Raw genomic sequence first — 12,675 nt, 5'->3', positions numbered from 1 at the left:
TGTAAAAATGAGTGGCGCATACAATATTCAAGCTACAAAAGAGCTGGTATGAATATTACGTGGCGCGAAAATGTATTTTCTTTTTGATGAAAAATAAAACGCTAGTTTTATTTTGAAAGATTTTTCCATAATACTTGCTAAATTTGAAGTAAAACACAACACAAAAGGCCTTCAAAATGCGTATCAAGGTTATTCTTTTGTGGCGCGTTTTACTTCAAATTTAGCAAATTTATGGAAAAATCATTCATAATAAAACTAGAATTTTATAGGTATTGCTATAAATGAAAATACATTTTCGCGCCACGTAATATTCCTATCAGCTCTTTTGTAGCTGGAATATTGTGTGCGGTTTTTTGTGTTGTTATACAACAAAAAAAGGATTTTGCAGTTGTTTAGATTCATTTTGAGCCTAGGGGCTCCTTTTGTGAGCCTTAAAAGGCTCCAAAATAGCCCTTTCTAACGCATTTTGAAGAATTATTTTCTCGGGTCCCTCTTCACCAAAAATTATCTAGAAAATGTCATGTCTCTTGATGCCTACTTTTCACGTGAATTGTTTTCAATTTGTCAAATGTCAAGGTGCTTTTTTTGCCAAAAATTAAAGTAGGTCCACTTCATCATCACCATCATCTTGGTGCTACAGTCCTAGAGGGCCTCGACCTTCTCAAGCGTTCTACGCCATTCTGTTCTGTCCCTTGCTTGCATTTTCCAGCTACCGACTCCAATCTTCTCGGCATCTTGTGTTACCTCGTCCATCGACCTCAACTTTGGTCTACCCCGTCTTCTCATTCCCACGGGTTGAGTTGTTAGAATCTTCTTATCATGTTCGATTCAGGGGCCCGGGCTACATGTCCTGCCCACTGCAGGCGGTTTCGCTTAATTACAGTGATAATAATTATCTTTTCCACCAAACGTATGCTTGTAGATATTCTGCAGTTCAAAGTAGGTCCACTAATTACCAAAAATGACCATACTCAAACATCTATAAAACAGCTTTTAATGCTGCTTGTCGTTCTAGACTGCTTGTTCCTTACGTTCTCGCCTGGTCTTGGATCGCCATATGGTGGCTCCTGCCTTCTGAGCCACCCTGGATACTTAGGGGTGGTTACCCCGACTATGAGGGTTGATGTAGTAAATATAGTTCGTTGTTAAGACATTAATTTACACGTTAAATATATCACAGAAACTAACTGGTGGTATATTATTTACTTGAAATCGATGTTACCCCGTCGAATATCAACCGCTAATTGATTTATCTGTTCTCGTAAAAATATAATTAAAGTCGGTTATTGTTTATTTACTGTTTTGGTAAGCCGAGGTGACCGTGATTTAAAGTGCTGACTGTTAATAAACACCCACTGAATATTATTGCAACTCGACCTTGTATCAAATACTAGCATGCAAAACTAGGTTACTCGTATTTATTAAACAAACATTACCACGGGCATTTAATTATTAAAAGGTTTATTTGTAATATGATGTTTATTGAGATGCTGTGTATCCCAATTCATCTTCCCCTTCCCCCGAAAATTTTCTGACTACGGAAAAGGAAGAAAATTTTTCTAATAGTACCACTAATTACTTGCTGCGTTTTACGAAGTACAATATATACATTTTTCCTATAAATACTAATTAGATACAAAAAATAAAAGTGAAAATGTTCGTTATCTAGACTGTTCCCGTTTCACTTGTCACTCACGGTGTTCTCGGATTGTAAGCATATAGTCTATTCTTATGTATTTCCTTGATTTTATTGTTTTCCGATCTGATCTTACAATTAACATTATTTACCTCTGTTATTGTGAAAGGGCCTACATAAAGACTATCAAACTTACCATTCTCTTCCCTTTTTACCAGGACTAGGTCTCCTATTTTAAATTGTTGTGGTGTTGCTTTGAGCTTATTCTTTTCTTGTCGCTCTTTTTTGTGCTTTAGTAAGAAGGTTCTAGCTCTCTCGTGTGGGCTTTGTAGTTTGTAACGTAACTCATTGTAGTAAGCATCTATATTGTAACATGGTTAAACCTCCTGTGTAAGGTCTTCTGGTAGGTTAACCTTCCTGCCATATAATAGTTCAAACGGTGTGTAACCATGGTACGCGTTAGGGGTTGTATTGTAGCAGTATGTGAACATCCTGCAACACACATCCCAATTTTCTCTGTCTTCATCTATGAATGCTCTTACGTACTCGTTTAATGTTCTGTGTAGTTTTTCGCAACTTCCAATGGACTGTGGATGGTATGCCGTTGAGAAGTTGTGCTCTATTTTTAATAGCTTTGTTAATTCCTGCATTACTTCATTTTTATATTCTGTGCCTTGGTCTGTTCTTATTTGCTTCATGAGTCCGTATGTTGGTATGAAATGATCAAAAATTCCTCGGGCTATTGTATCTGCTTCTTTATTGCACACGGGTATGCTGACCGCGTATTTAGTAAGTTCACATAACATTGTTATACAGTATCTATTACCTTCGTTACTTTTAGTGAATGGACCTATCGTATCTATATATACTATGTCCCATGGTTTGGAAGAAGTGTCCGATATCACGAATTCTTCGACATGTGTTTTTTTCGGTTTATTAATTTGACATTTATGACATTGTTTAACGTATTTTCTTACGTCCTTTTCCAAATTTTTCCATCTAAATCTTGCTTTTAGCTTCTTTATGAGTCTGTTATTTCCTACGTGTCCTCCAAACATCGGATGATTGTGATATTCTTCTATTAGCCTGTGTTTTTCTTTGTCTTCTTCTATTGTTTCTGGTACTTCACATATGTATATTTCAACATTCTTTAATATTTTGTTTCCTTGTTTAATAAATTCCTCAATTGTGCACACTTTAAAAATAATATCGTTTACGTATATTTTTACTTTACGTACTGCATTCTCTACCGCCAGCTTATCAAGCTGTGCCAACATTTGGTTTAAATCGAAATGATTGAATCCTGTGGCTATGCTCTTGCTGCACTTTATTTTGTTTTTGACCCTAATGCTCAGCCTTGGTGAGATTAGTTCTGCTCCAAAAGACAAAATTGGTAGTCTATGCGCCTCTAAATTATTTAGTACCTTTCTTACTGTCTGTTTGTGGGCTTCTGGCTGTAGTGCGAGTTCGCTTTCTGCCTTCGTTTGCCTTGCTTCCTTCTTATTTTCTCTTGCTTGAGCTCGTGTTATAGCTAATATATGGGTATTGTCTATGTATAGGTTCTTTAGTTGATGTAATGTTATTCTTGAAAGACTATCTGCATAGTTATTTTTCCCTGTTATGTATTCTATTTCGAAATCGTATTCCTCTAAATCTAATCTGATTCTTGTAAGTTTCGAAGTTGGTTCTTTCATTGCAAATAAATGTGTTAGTGGTTTATGATCCGTTTTTACTAAAAATGTTGGTGCTCCATATAAATAACATTTGAAATGATTAATTCCCCAATGAATCGCTAGTAATTCCTTAACGATTATAGGTTTATTACATTCTCCTTTATTAAAACTTCTTGATGCGTATGCTATAGGTAGGTCTATTCCGTTATAATCTTGACTTAAAATTGCTGAACAACTCTCGTTGGATGCGTCTGTTGTTAGGATGAATTGTTTATTGAAATCTGGATATTTTAGGATCGGTGGCTTCATCAGAGATGATTTAAGCTTATTGAATGCTTTTTCACATTCTTCTGACCAAAAAAATTCTACTCCTTTTCTTGATAATCTGTTGAGTGGTCTGCATATTTCAGCAAAATTTTGAATAAAACGTCTATAATAGTTACAAAATGCTACGAATCTTTTTGTTTCTTCCGCTGTCTTAGGTGTCGGGTATTGTTCAATCGTTGCATATTTTGCTTTGTCTGGTGATACTCCTTCCTGAGAAAGATCATGTCCTAAATATGTTACTTCTCTTCTAAAAAATTGACATTTTCCTGGGTTAAGTTTCAAATTGAATTTTCGACATGTCTCAAATGTCTTTTTCAGGTTGTCTAGGTGATGTTTTTCAGATATTCCTATCACTACTATATCGTCCATGTAAAGAAATGCTTTGTCTGGTGTTAATCCCGAAAATGCTATTGACATCATCCTTGAAAAGCTATTTGGGCTTACATTTAATCCAAAAGGTAATCTGGTAAATTGAAATGCTCCATTTTCTGTGCTAAACGATGTGTATTTTCTCGATGATTTTTCTAATGGTATCTGGTGAAAACCTGACATTAAGTCTATAACTGAAAACCATTTTGCTCTTCCTAGTTGATCTAGTATCGAGTCTATCCTTGGTAAAGGAAATTTGTCTGTGACTATTTTCTTGTTCAGTTGTCTAAAATCTATGCATAATCTCCATGCTTTATTTCCATCTATCGCCTTTTTCGGTACCAGTACTACTGGGTTGTTGTATTCTGATGTAGACGGTTCTATTATTCCTTGGTCTCTCAGTTTTTGCACTTGCCGGTTTAATTCCTCTGTTTGTGCATGAGGTGTCCTATAGTTTTTAATGTATACCGGAGTTTGGTCTTTAACTCTCAGTTTCTGCTCGTAGAAGTTGTTACATGTTAGCATGTCGTGCCTTAGGGCGAATATATCTGAATAATCTTCACATAAAGATACTAACTTATCGCGTATGTATTCTGGAATGTCTAACTTCAATGATTCCCGTAATTCCTTTTTCCTATCCTTGCTGTCGTTGATGAGTCTATATATGTTGAATAATTTAATGTCTAATGTTTTGATTTCGTTTGTCTCTACTTTTACTGTTTCGTAGGTTGTGTTCAAAATTTTGATGTACGGATTATTACTTGAAATAATTGCTCTCGCTATGAATATTCCTGGTTGTATTTCTTGTTGTTCCACTATCCTGTCGTTCTTCAGCGTTTGAAAAATTTTTACGATTCTGTAAATTTCACATCTGGGCGGTATTATTATCGTGTCATTATCTATATTATCCAAAATGTTTGTACTAATGTAACAATCGTTGTCCTCTTTAATGTGCATTTTAAGGTTAGCATAGTCTAGTATGCATTGAAAATTTGAAATGAAGTCTCTCCCAATGATTCCGTCGGTTGGAATAGGAAAACTAGGTTCCACTAATTGAAAGATATGCTCAAATCGAGATCCTTTTACTTCTAGTGTTGTTTCAACTTCTCCCATTGTTTGTAATTCTCCTTTAGTTACTCCTTTTATTTTCGCTTTTGTGTTTGGTTTCACATGTTCCTTCATAAAATCTTGTGAACATTTCATTTCAGTATTGAAATATCAGCTCCTGTGTCTATGATAAAGGTATTTGTGTTTTCTAGGATTCCTGTTTTCATTCGTACAAAATTCGTTAGGTTTAAGTCGAAGTTGTAAATATTATATTCCACTTCTGACTGTGTACTTTCCTTGTTTCGTTCATTCAAAACCCCAACTGCTGGTTTTCTGTTTCCTCTTGGCTGTCTTCTAACTCAAGTAGCCTTACGTTTCTGTTTCGTCCTCCTCTCTGGTTTCCTCTGTACGTTGGTTGTTGAATTGTCTATATCCTCTGTTGGAATAATTCCGTTGGTTTCCTGTTTCTTCTCCTTCGTTCCGTTGTCCGAAGTTATTTCTTCTTCCTCTGTCGTATTTGTTGTGGTATCCTCTTCGGTATTGCTGTTGTCCTCTCCTATTTTCATAATTCGTCCTATAATTGAATACTCTTCCCTGTGTGTTCTCCTCTGTCGTATCAATCGATAAAAATTTAGATACTACTTCCTGCGGTGTTGTGAAATTACCTGCCTCCAGTATTAACTTTGCTCTATCCGTATTAACTTTCGCTTCATTGTTGCTACAACTGTTTCCGTTGTGTATTTTTTCGCTAGCTCCAATGGCATTCCTTCCGCTATGTATGCTACTTTCAACTGTTCCGCTAATTCCTCTACTTCGGATGCGTACACTGCTGCATCTTTGTTTCCTTGCCTTTTCTTTGTTAACTTGTCTATTATCGTTTTCGGATTGTCACCTCTTAATTCTTTCTTCAGTGCTGCTGCTATAAGTGGGATCGTATCCTCTGTAGTTATCAGATTTCTAGCCTTATTAGTCAATCTTGTTTTTATTAATGTTATTGCTGTTTCTTCATGTCCTTCTGCTATTTTTCCAAGTAACTGTAATGCGTCTAAAAATGGTTGTAATTTCCCTGCGCTTCCATCAAACTCGTTGGGCAATACCTTGCTTGCAATATTCAAAAATTCGTTGATTGTCAGAGCCATGTTTAATATTTTTATCTCTTGTTTTATGTCGCTTTTTCCCTCTTTTATTTCCTCGTCAATTTTTTCCTCTATCTCCTCGTCACTTTTTTTCTCTTCTACTTCTTCGTCGCTTTGTTCTTCCTCTATTTCCTTGTCGATTAGTTGGTGTATTGAATTTGGAACTACTGTCCTTAAGTTTACAGCTTGAAATGAGCGTATAACTTTGTCTCTTATTTTTCCGAAATATTTGTTGCACGCTTCTCTTTGTTTGTCCGATAGCGCTTCCCAATTTTTCTTCGTTAAATGTGTGAATTTGTTATACAATTTAATTAGCTGTGTCGTTACTTCTTCTTGTATATCCTTAGATTTAGGTACTTTATTCTTCAAGACCCTTCTACTTTGTCTTGTTACTTCTTGCGTAATCTCCTCAATTATTTTGATGAAATCTTCCCAAGTAACTTTGTTGCTACTCATTTATTCATAATTTTCTTATTCCTGTACCCGTAACGAACGCATAAATTTGACAGTCTTACGAGGTATAGTAAATATATATGAAAAATATTATGTCAAAAATAGTAAAAATATAGTAAATTGCCATAAAAATCAGTATATCACTCAATATAAATCACCATTAAAAAGGGGTCTACTGCTTAGCCAATAAAAGTGTAATAAAAATCAGTAGTCAAATAATAAATGGATAAGAATCAGCAAAGATAAAATATGGTGGTAAATATATAAAAAATCATATAAAAATCAGTATCAAATAAAATGTATCATTACGTCCTATAATAACTAATATCAGGGTTAAAAAAATTCTGTATATTTTGATAAATATTGGTATCATAAGGAAATTAAAATAGAATAATTAAGTAAAAATAGGTAAAACTTAAAAGGTAATGTGCGTCTTAAATGATAATTATGTTAATATTACTTTATACTTTATATTTTATATTATACGAATCAGGAAATACCATAAAAATAGATAATATGGACTCACCACTTTTACACGTCTGTGTTCGTATCACCAAAAAGTCCTCGCTGCACGTCCCATAGCACTGTCCATTGTCCCACGATGTTCCATCTCCATACCAAGTTCCATTTTCCATACCTCAGCTCCGTCTCGGGCCTGACGTCTCTATCCTTTTCTGCATACGACACTGTTCTAGGCTAGTCGAGGTGCCAGAACATTGACGTGTTTTCCCATTTCTCGTTCTAGACTGCTTGTTCCTTACGTTCTCGCCTGGTCTTGGATCGCCATATTAAGAAGGCTCCTGCCTTCTGAGCCACCCTGGATACTTAGGGGTGGTTACCCCGACTATGAGGGTTGATGTAGTAAATATAGTTCGTTGTTAAGACATTTATTTACACGTTAAATATATCACAGAAACTAACTGGTGGTATATTATTTACTTGAAATCGATGTTACCCCGTCGAATCTCAACCGCTAATTGATTTATCTGTTCTCGTAAAAATATAATTAAAGTCGGTTATTGTTTATTTACTGTTTTGGTAAGCCGAGGTGACCGTGATTTAAAGTGCTGACTGTTAATAAACACCCACTGAATATTATTGCAACTCGACCTTGTATCAAATACTAGCATGCAAAACTAGGTTACTCGTATTTATTAAACAAACATTACCACGGGCATTTAATTATTAAAAGGTTTATTTGTAATATGATGTTTATTGAGATGCTGTGTATCCCAATTCACTGCTTTTTTAATCGAAAGATCTCGAAAAGATCTATAACTTTGTCATCAATGGGCCTTTTGAAAAAAAAAAACAGTTCATATTTTAAGAATGATACTTACTTCTACTCTATAACCGGTAGGAGACGTCAATCCCAACTCTTTAAGAGTTACAGCTACATCTGAAGGCGTACCGTCAGTCCTTCTGTTAACAAAAGCTATGGCATAGGAGAAATAACTTTGGTATAGTGGAGTTATTGGTCTTGACCAAATTTCTATTCCCTTGTGCTAAAATTTAAAAAATATAATAGTTTAATTCAAATCGAGTGGTGGAGAATGCTAAAAAATGGTTTGCAGCTACTTAGATAATTATGTTCTTTTATAATTTGCATAATGTTATTTAGCATGTTGTTTAATCACATTACCCTTTTTGTCTTTTGTGGGATGTGCCCCAGTATATATTTGAGATCATAAATAAAAGTGCAATAAGAATATTAGAATTTTTGTATAGAATGGAGAACGTTGTGTGTAAAAGTAAAGGATAATCCTGGTTAATTTCCTCTTACAATAAATGGTTATAGGGAAAAATTTGTGATACACGGAAACACAGAAATCTTGGAAAATGCAAATTAAATTATTTTACATGCGTCAAATTTGAATTTAGTTTAATGCCAAACATGATATCAGTAAAATATTTAATAAACAAGAGATTGTAAATTTTCTTTTAGTGAAGCCCAACGCTACATACAGTGCCTTTTGAATAATGATCTTCTGACGCGAAAAGAACAGGAGCACGTATTATTATATAAAATGGAAAATAAAAACGGAAAATGGAAACGAAAAATTGGGGTAAAGTACCCATCTCCATACTAGATGTTACTCATTAGCTATTATATGGAACCTGCAGTACCTGCAACCAATGGGAGCTGCGTAGCAAATGAAAGGAGGAAGTTGGACTCAAAAAATCCTGTTCCACAAACGCAAGGTGTTCCTGTTGCACAGAATCATCGTTGGACTCAAGTAATACTCCTGGATCCCGCGTAGCAAATAAAAGAGTATTAATAGCAATCTGAAAATTTGTTCATAGCTTAACGGTGTCGAGTCGGACAAACTTTGATGTATTGGAACATTGGAACAGGGGAATCTTTAATTGTGAAACGTGATAAACGTGATTGTGATAAAACGAAAACCTACACTAGCAGGTTGTTTTTAAGTTTATTCGCTAGGCCAACGTTATATAATACACTCACCGGCACAAAATTCCGCCACCCAAAATTTTTTATTAAGTTTGACAATCTATAACTTTATCATTTTTTACTCCGATTTTCAAGAGTCTGGCATCAGTTTGTAGGTACATGTATTGATGTCGTTTTTTATTATTCCGGTAACAAAATTTTTTGTTTAGATGGCATAATGCGGGGATGAATGGAAATGTTGTATTTGCTCCTAATTTAAAAAAAAGAATGTGTGTGTACTTTGTACGCACGTAAGAAGTTATACTTCTATTACATATTATGTGATTTTAACGAAATTGATATAATGTACTTTAAACAGTTTATTTATATTTCATTTAAATATTAAACGAATTTTAATACTTACTACTTTCCAAAAATTTTTATTAAGACAATACCAAAAATTTTAAAAAATAAAAGAATAAAACACACACAAACACATTGAAAAATGCCACAAAGAAAAAATGATTTCTGAATGATAATAATTGTTGGCAAAAATTTTAAATACGCATTTTCTGAAAAAAATTATATAACAAATATACTTACAATCATAAAATGCATAAAAAAATAAAAAAATAAAAACTTGCATCGGGATTCGAACCCGCGAATTTGGGGACGCTTTGATTCGTAATCGAAGCCTAGACTCACTCATCCAATTACACATTATTTGTCATGTGGAAAAATAGGGCAACTGAACGTTTTACTGTTAGACATTTGTTCTGAATTTACCTAATCAAATTATGTAGTTTGATTTTTGTGGAAGAAAATATTAAAATATGACAAAGCAGTAAGAAAACAATATATTAGATGAATATTGGTAGAACTTTTGTTGGTAATCAAATTAATTATGTAAATCAAAGCATTACATACCTACTAGATAAATAAATCTACGCCAAAAAATCATAATTTAAAAATAAAAATCGGATCTAATTTCGGATTTCTCTCTAAAATCCCCATTCTTGAGAAAATAAATTTATTCCAACCTAATCCAAATGTATAATTACAATATGATTATAATAAAATCTACTTACCAAATTAGAATGAGTTTTCCTTGTCCAAAAGTCCAAAAATATATATGAAAACTGTTTAAAAAGACAGTATAACTATTAACTAACTTTTGTTTGTTGTTTATTTTCCCACAAATTTCAAAACGCAACAACCATAAATAATCAAACCACACATAGAGAAATAAAAACAACAATCTTTTTATTTCTCTATGAAACCACAGCTGCGCCACAGCCGCCATATTGAATAATTTTTGACATGTCATTTTAACATCCAATCAGAACAAAGTTATAATGCGCATGCGCCCGGATCGTAGGTTTTAACATATAAAAATTCACCCTCATATCGCGTGTAAAGAAGTATAACTTCAAAAATTCTGTGGAAAAATTTGGTGGCTGATTTTGTTTCATACTCCTTTTGTATTATCCTGGAGGTATTCCTAAGGTTTTGTTTTTTAAATTATCCGAATATCTCTTTTCTTGTAATAAAAACACTGTAAATAAAAACACTGCTTTGAAGGTTTTTAATTAAAAATACTTAACGCACTAAAATTAACAAAAGAAAACAAAATTGACAACAAAACAAAACAATTCAATAGCGCGTATGTCCACCTCTTGCAGAAACTACTGCTCGCAATCTGTTTGTCATCGAATAAATATGTGTTATCTTTGCCTGGGGAATAACCCGATATTCCTCCACCAGGGCCATAACTGTACCAAATTCTATGGAGGCCTAGGATGACGGCGAATAGCTTTTATTTATTCATCCCATAAAAAATCAATAGGATTGAGATCTGGGCTGCAGGCGGGCCATTTTAATTTTATCAATCCAACATCTATTTTATGAGTCAATCAGTGTTTTTATTTACAAAAAATGGTACAGATCTTACAAGAAAAGAGATATTCTGATAATTCAAAAAACAAAATTTTAGTAATGCCTCCGAGATAATATGACAGGACTATGAAACAAAATCAGTTATCCATTTTTTCCGCAGAATTTTTTAAAATTAGGAGAAAATACAACCTTTCCATTCACCCCCGTATAATGCCATCTAAGCAAAAAAATTTTGTTACCGGAATAATAAAAAACGACATCAATACATGTTTGGGCTATTCCACGAATATACGACTGTCTTGGATTATCGCGACAACGAATATTTTAGTGCGCAACATAAGAAGTGCAAAATTAAATAGCTCTAATAATTGCTCCAATAAACAACAATGTATTTTGCAATTTACTTTCGTTCTTCATAATTTGCACAGTAAAATATTCGAGATAATCCACCACAGTCGTATGTTCGTGGAATAGGGTATACCTACAAACTGGTGCAAGAATCTTGAAAATCGGAGTACAAAATAATAAAGATATAAATTGTCAAACTTAATCAAAAATTTTGGGTGGCGGAATTTTGTGTCGGTGAGTGTATATGAAAAACTGTTGGTCCACCAAAAATGTTGGGCATTTTAACCAGTCCGACACGTAGAACATATCAAATCACAGGAATTATGTCGATGATAAATAGCACTCTGATTTTTGCATGAGTGTTTATTGAAAGGGTAAAAAATCAATTTAAATTTCTGTACCACAAAATGAATGGGAAGTTTTTGTAGTCCAACGTTCGAAACTGTCTCTATGTTGGACAAAGACATAAAGTGCTTCATAGTACCCCGCACAAACCTTATGGAAATTAGGTCCCAGTGGATTTCGTTCATACTTTGGGAAAATACTTTTTGAAGCATCCTGGTAAAAAGTTCTTATGGGCACAACTCAATCGTATGAAGGATTTTCAAGATATAGAGGCACAAACTCGGAAAATTATAAGATTTACTGGGTATTCCAATTCCCTGAGTTACTGGTTATCTGGAAACATGTAGAAGATTGGATCAAAGAAAAGTACTAGTAGTCTAGGATTTTTCCTGGCTATCCAATGGCGACCTTTACCTTGACCTTGACCTTAAATGGACGTCATCTTCTAGAGTTTCGAGGGTTTTCGGTATTAAATTTATATAAACAGATTACTCATGGGTTTTTGGGATCTCTAAACACGAATATGCCATCAGAATTGACCTCCGGAGGATGTGATGGCCAGGGCCACTGCAGGGGACGTCATCTTCTAGAGTTTCGATGGTTTTCGGCATTTAATTGATGCAAATGAATTACTGGAGGGTTTTTTGAGGTCGCTAAATACAAATATGCCACCAGAACCGACTCCCGGAGCACCTGGTTTCCAAGGTCAATGAAAGGGGCTCCTGAAGTTTCGAGGGTCTTTGGTACTACATTAGTGCAAACGGATTAGTTATAGATTTTTTGGGTTGCTGAACACGAATACGTGATCAGGACAGACACAGGAGCACCTGGTGCCTTAGACAGGTTATCTTCTGGAGTTTCGGAGGAATCAAATGGATTACTGTTAGGTTTTTAACTCCAGAAGATAACCTGTCTTAGGCACCAGGTGCTCCTGTGTATGTGCTGATCACGTATTCGTGTTCAGCAACCCCAAAAACCTATAACTAATCCGTTTGAATTAATGTAGTGCCAAAGACCCTCGAAACTCCAGGAGCGCCTTTCACTGACCTTGGA

The 12,675-nt window shown here is 34.5% G+C and overlaps 1 protein-coding gene across 1 annotated transcript in view; it reads right to left on the bottom strand.

Annotated features, from left to right (window-relative positions):
• The window catches only part of LOC114326855 (alpha-N-acetylgalactosaminidase), a 362,570-nt gene that overhangs the window by 55,414 nt on the left and 294,481 nt on the right, over nucleotides 1-12,675 (bottom strand). Inside the window, exon 7 of the mRNA XM_028275311.2 lies at nucleotides 7,982-8,146. Coding sequence (XP_028131112.1) covers nucleotides 7,982-8,146 — 165 coding nt within the window. The remainder of the gene's footprint in view (nucleotides 1-7,981; nucleotides 8,147-12,675) is intronic.

The sequence above is a fragment of the Diabrotica virgifera genome, chromosome 5 (assembly GCF_917563875.1).
Source record: "Diabrotica virgifera virgifera chromosome 5, PGI_DIABVI_V3a".
In the NCBI taxonomy this organism is placed as follows: domain Eukaryota; kingdom Metazoa; phylum Arthropoda; class Insecta; order Coleoptera; family Chrysomelidae; genus Diabrotica; species Diabrotica virgifera.
The sequence above is the reverse complement of the archived record's forward strand: the minus strand, read 5'-3'. Positions and strand labels throughout refer to the sequence as shown.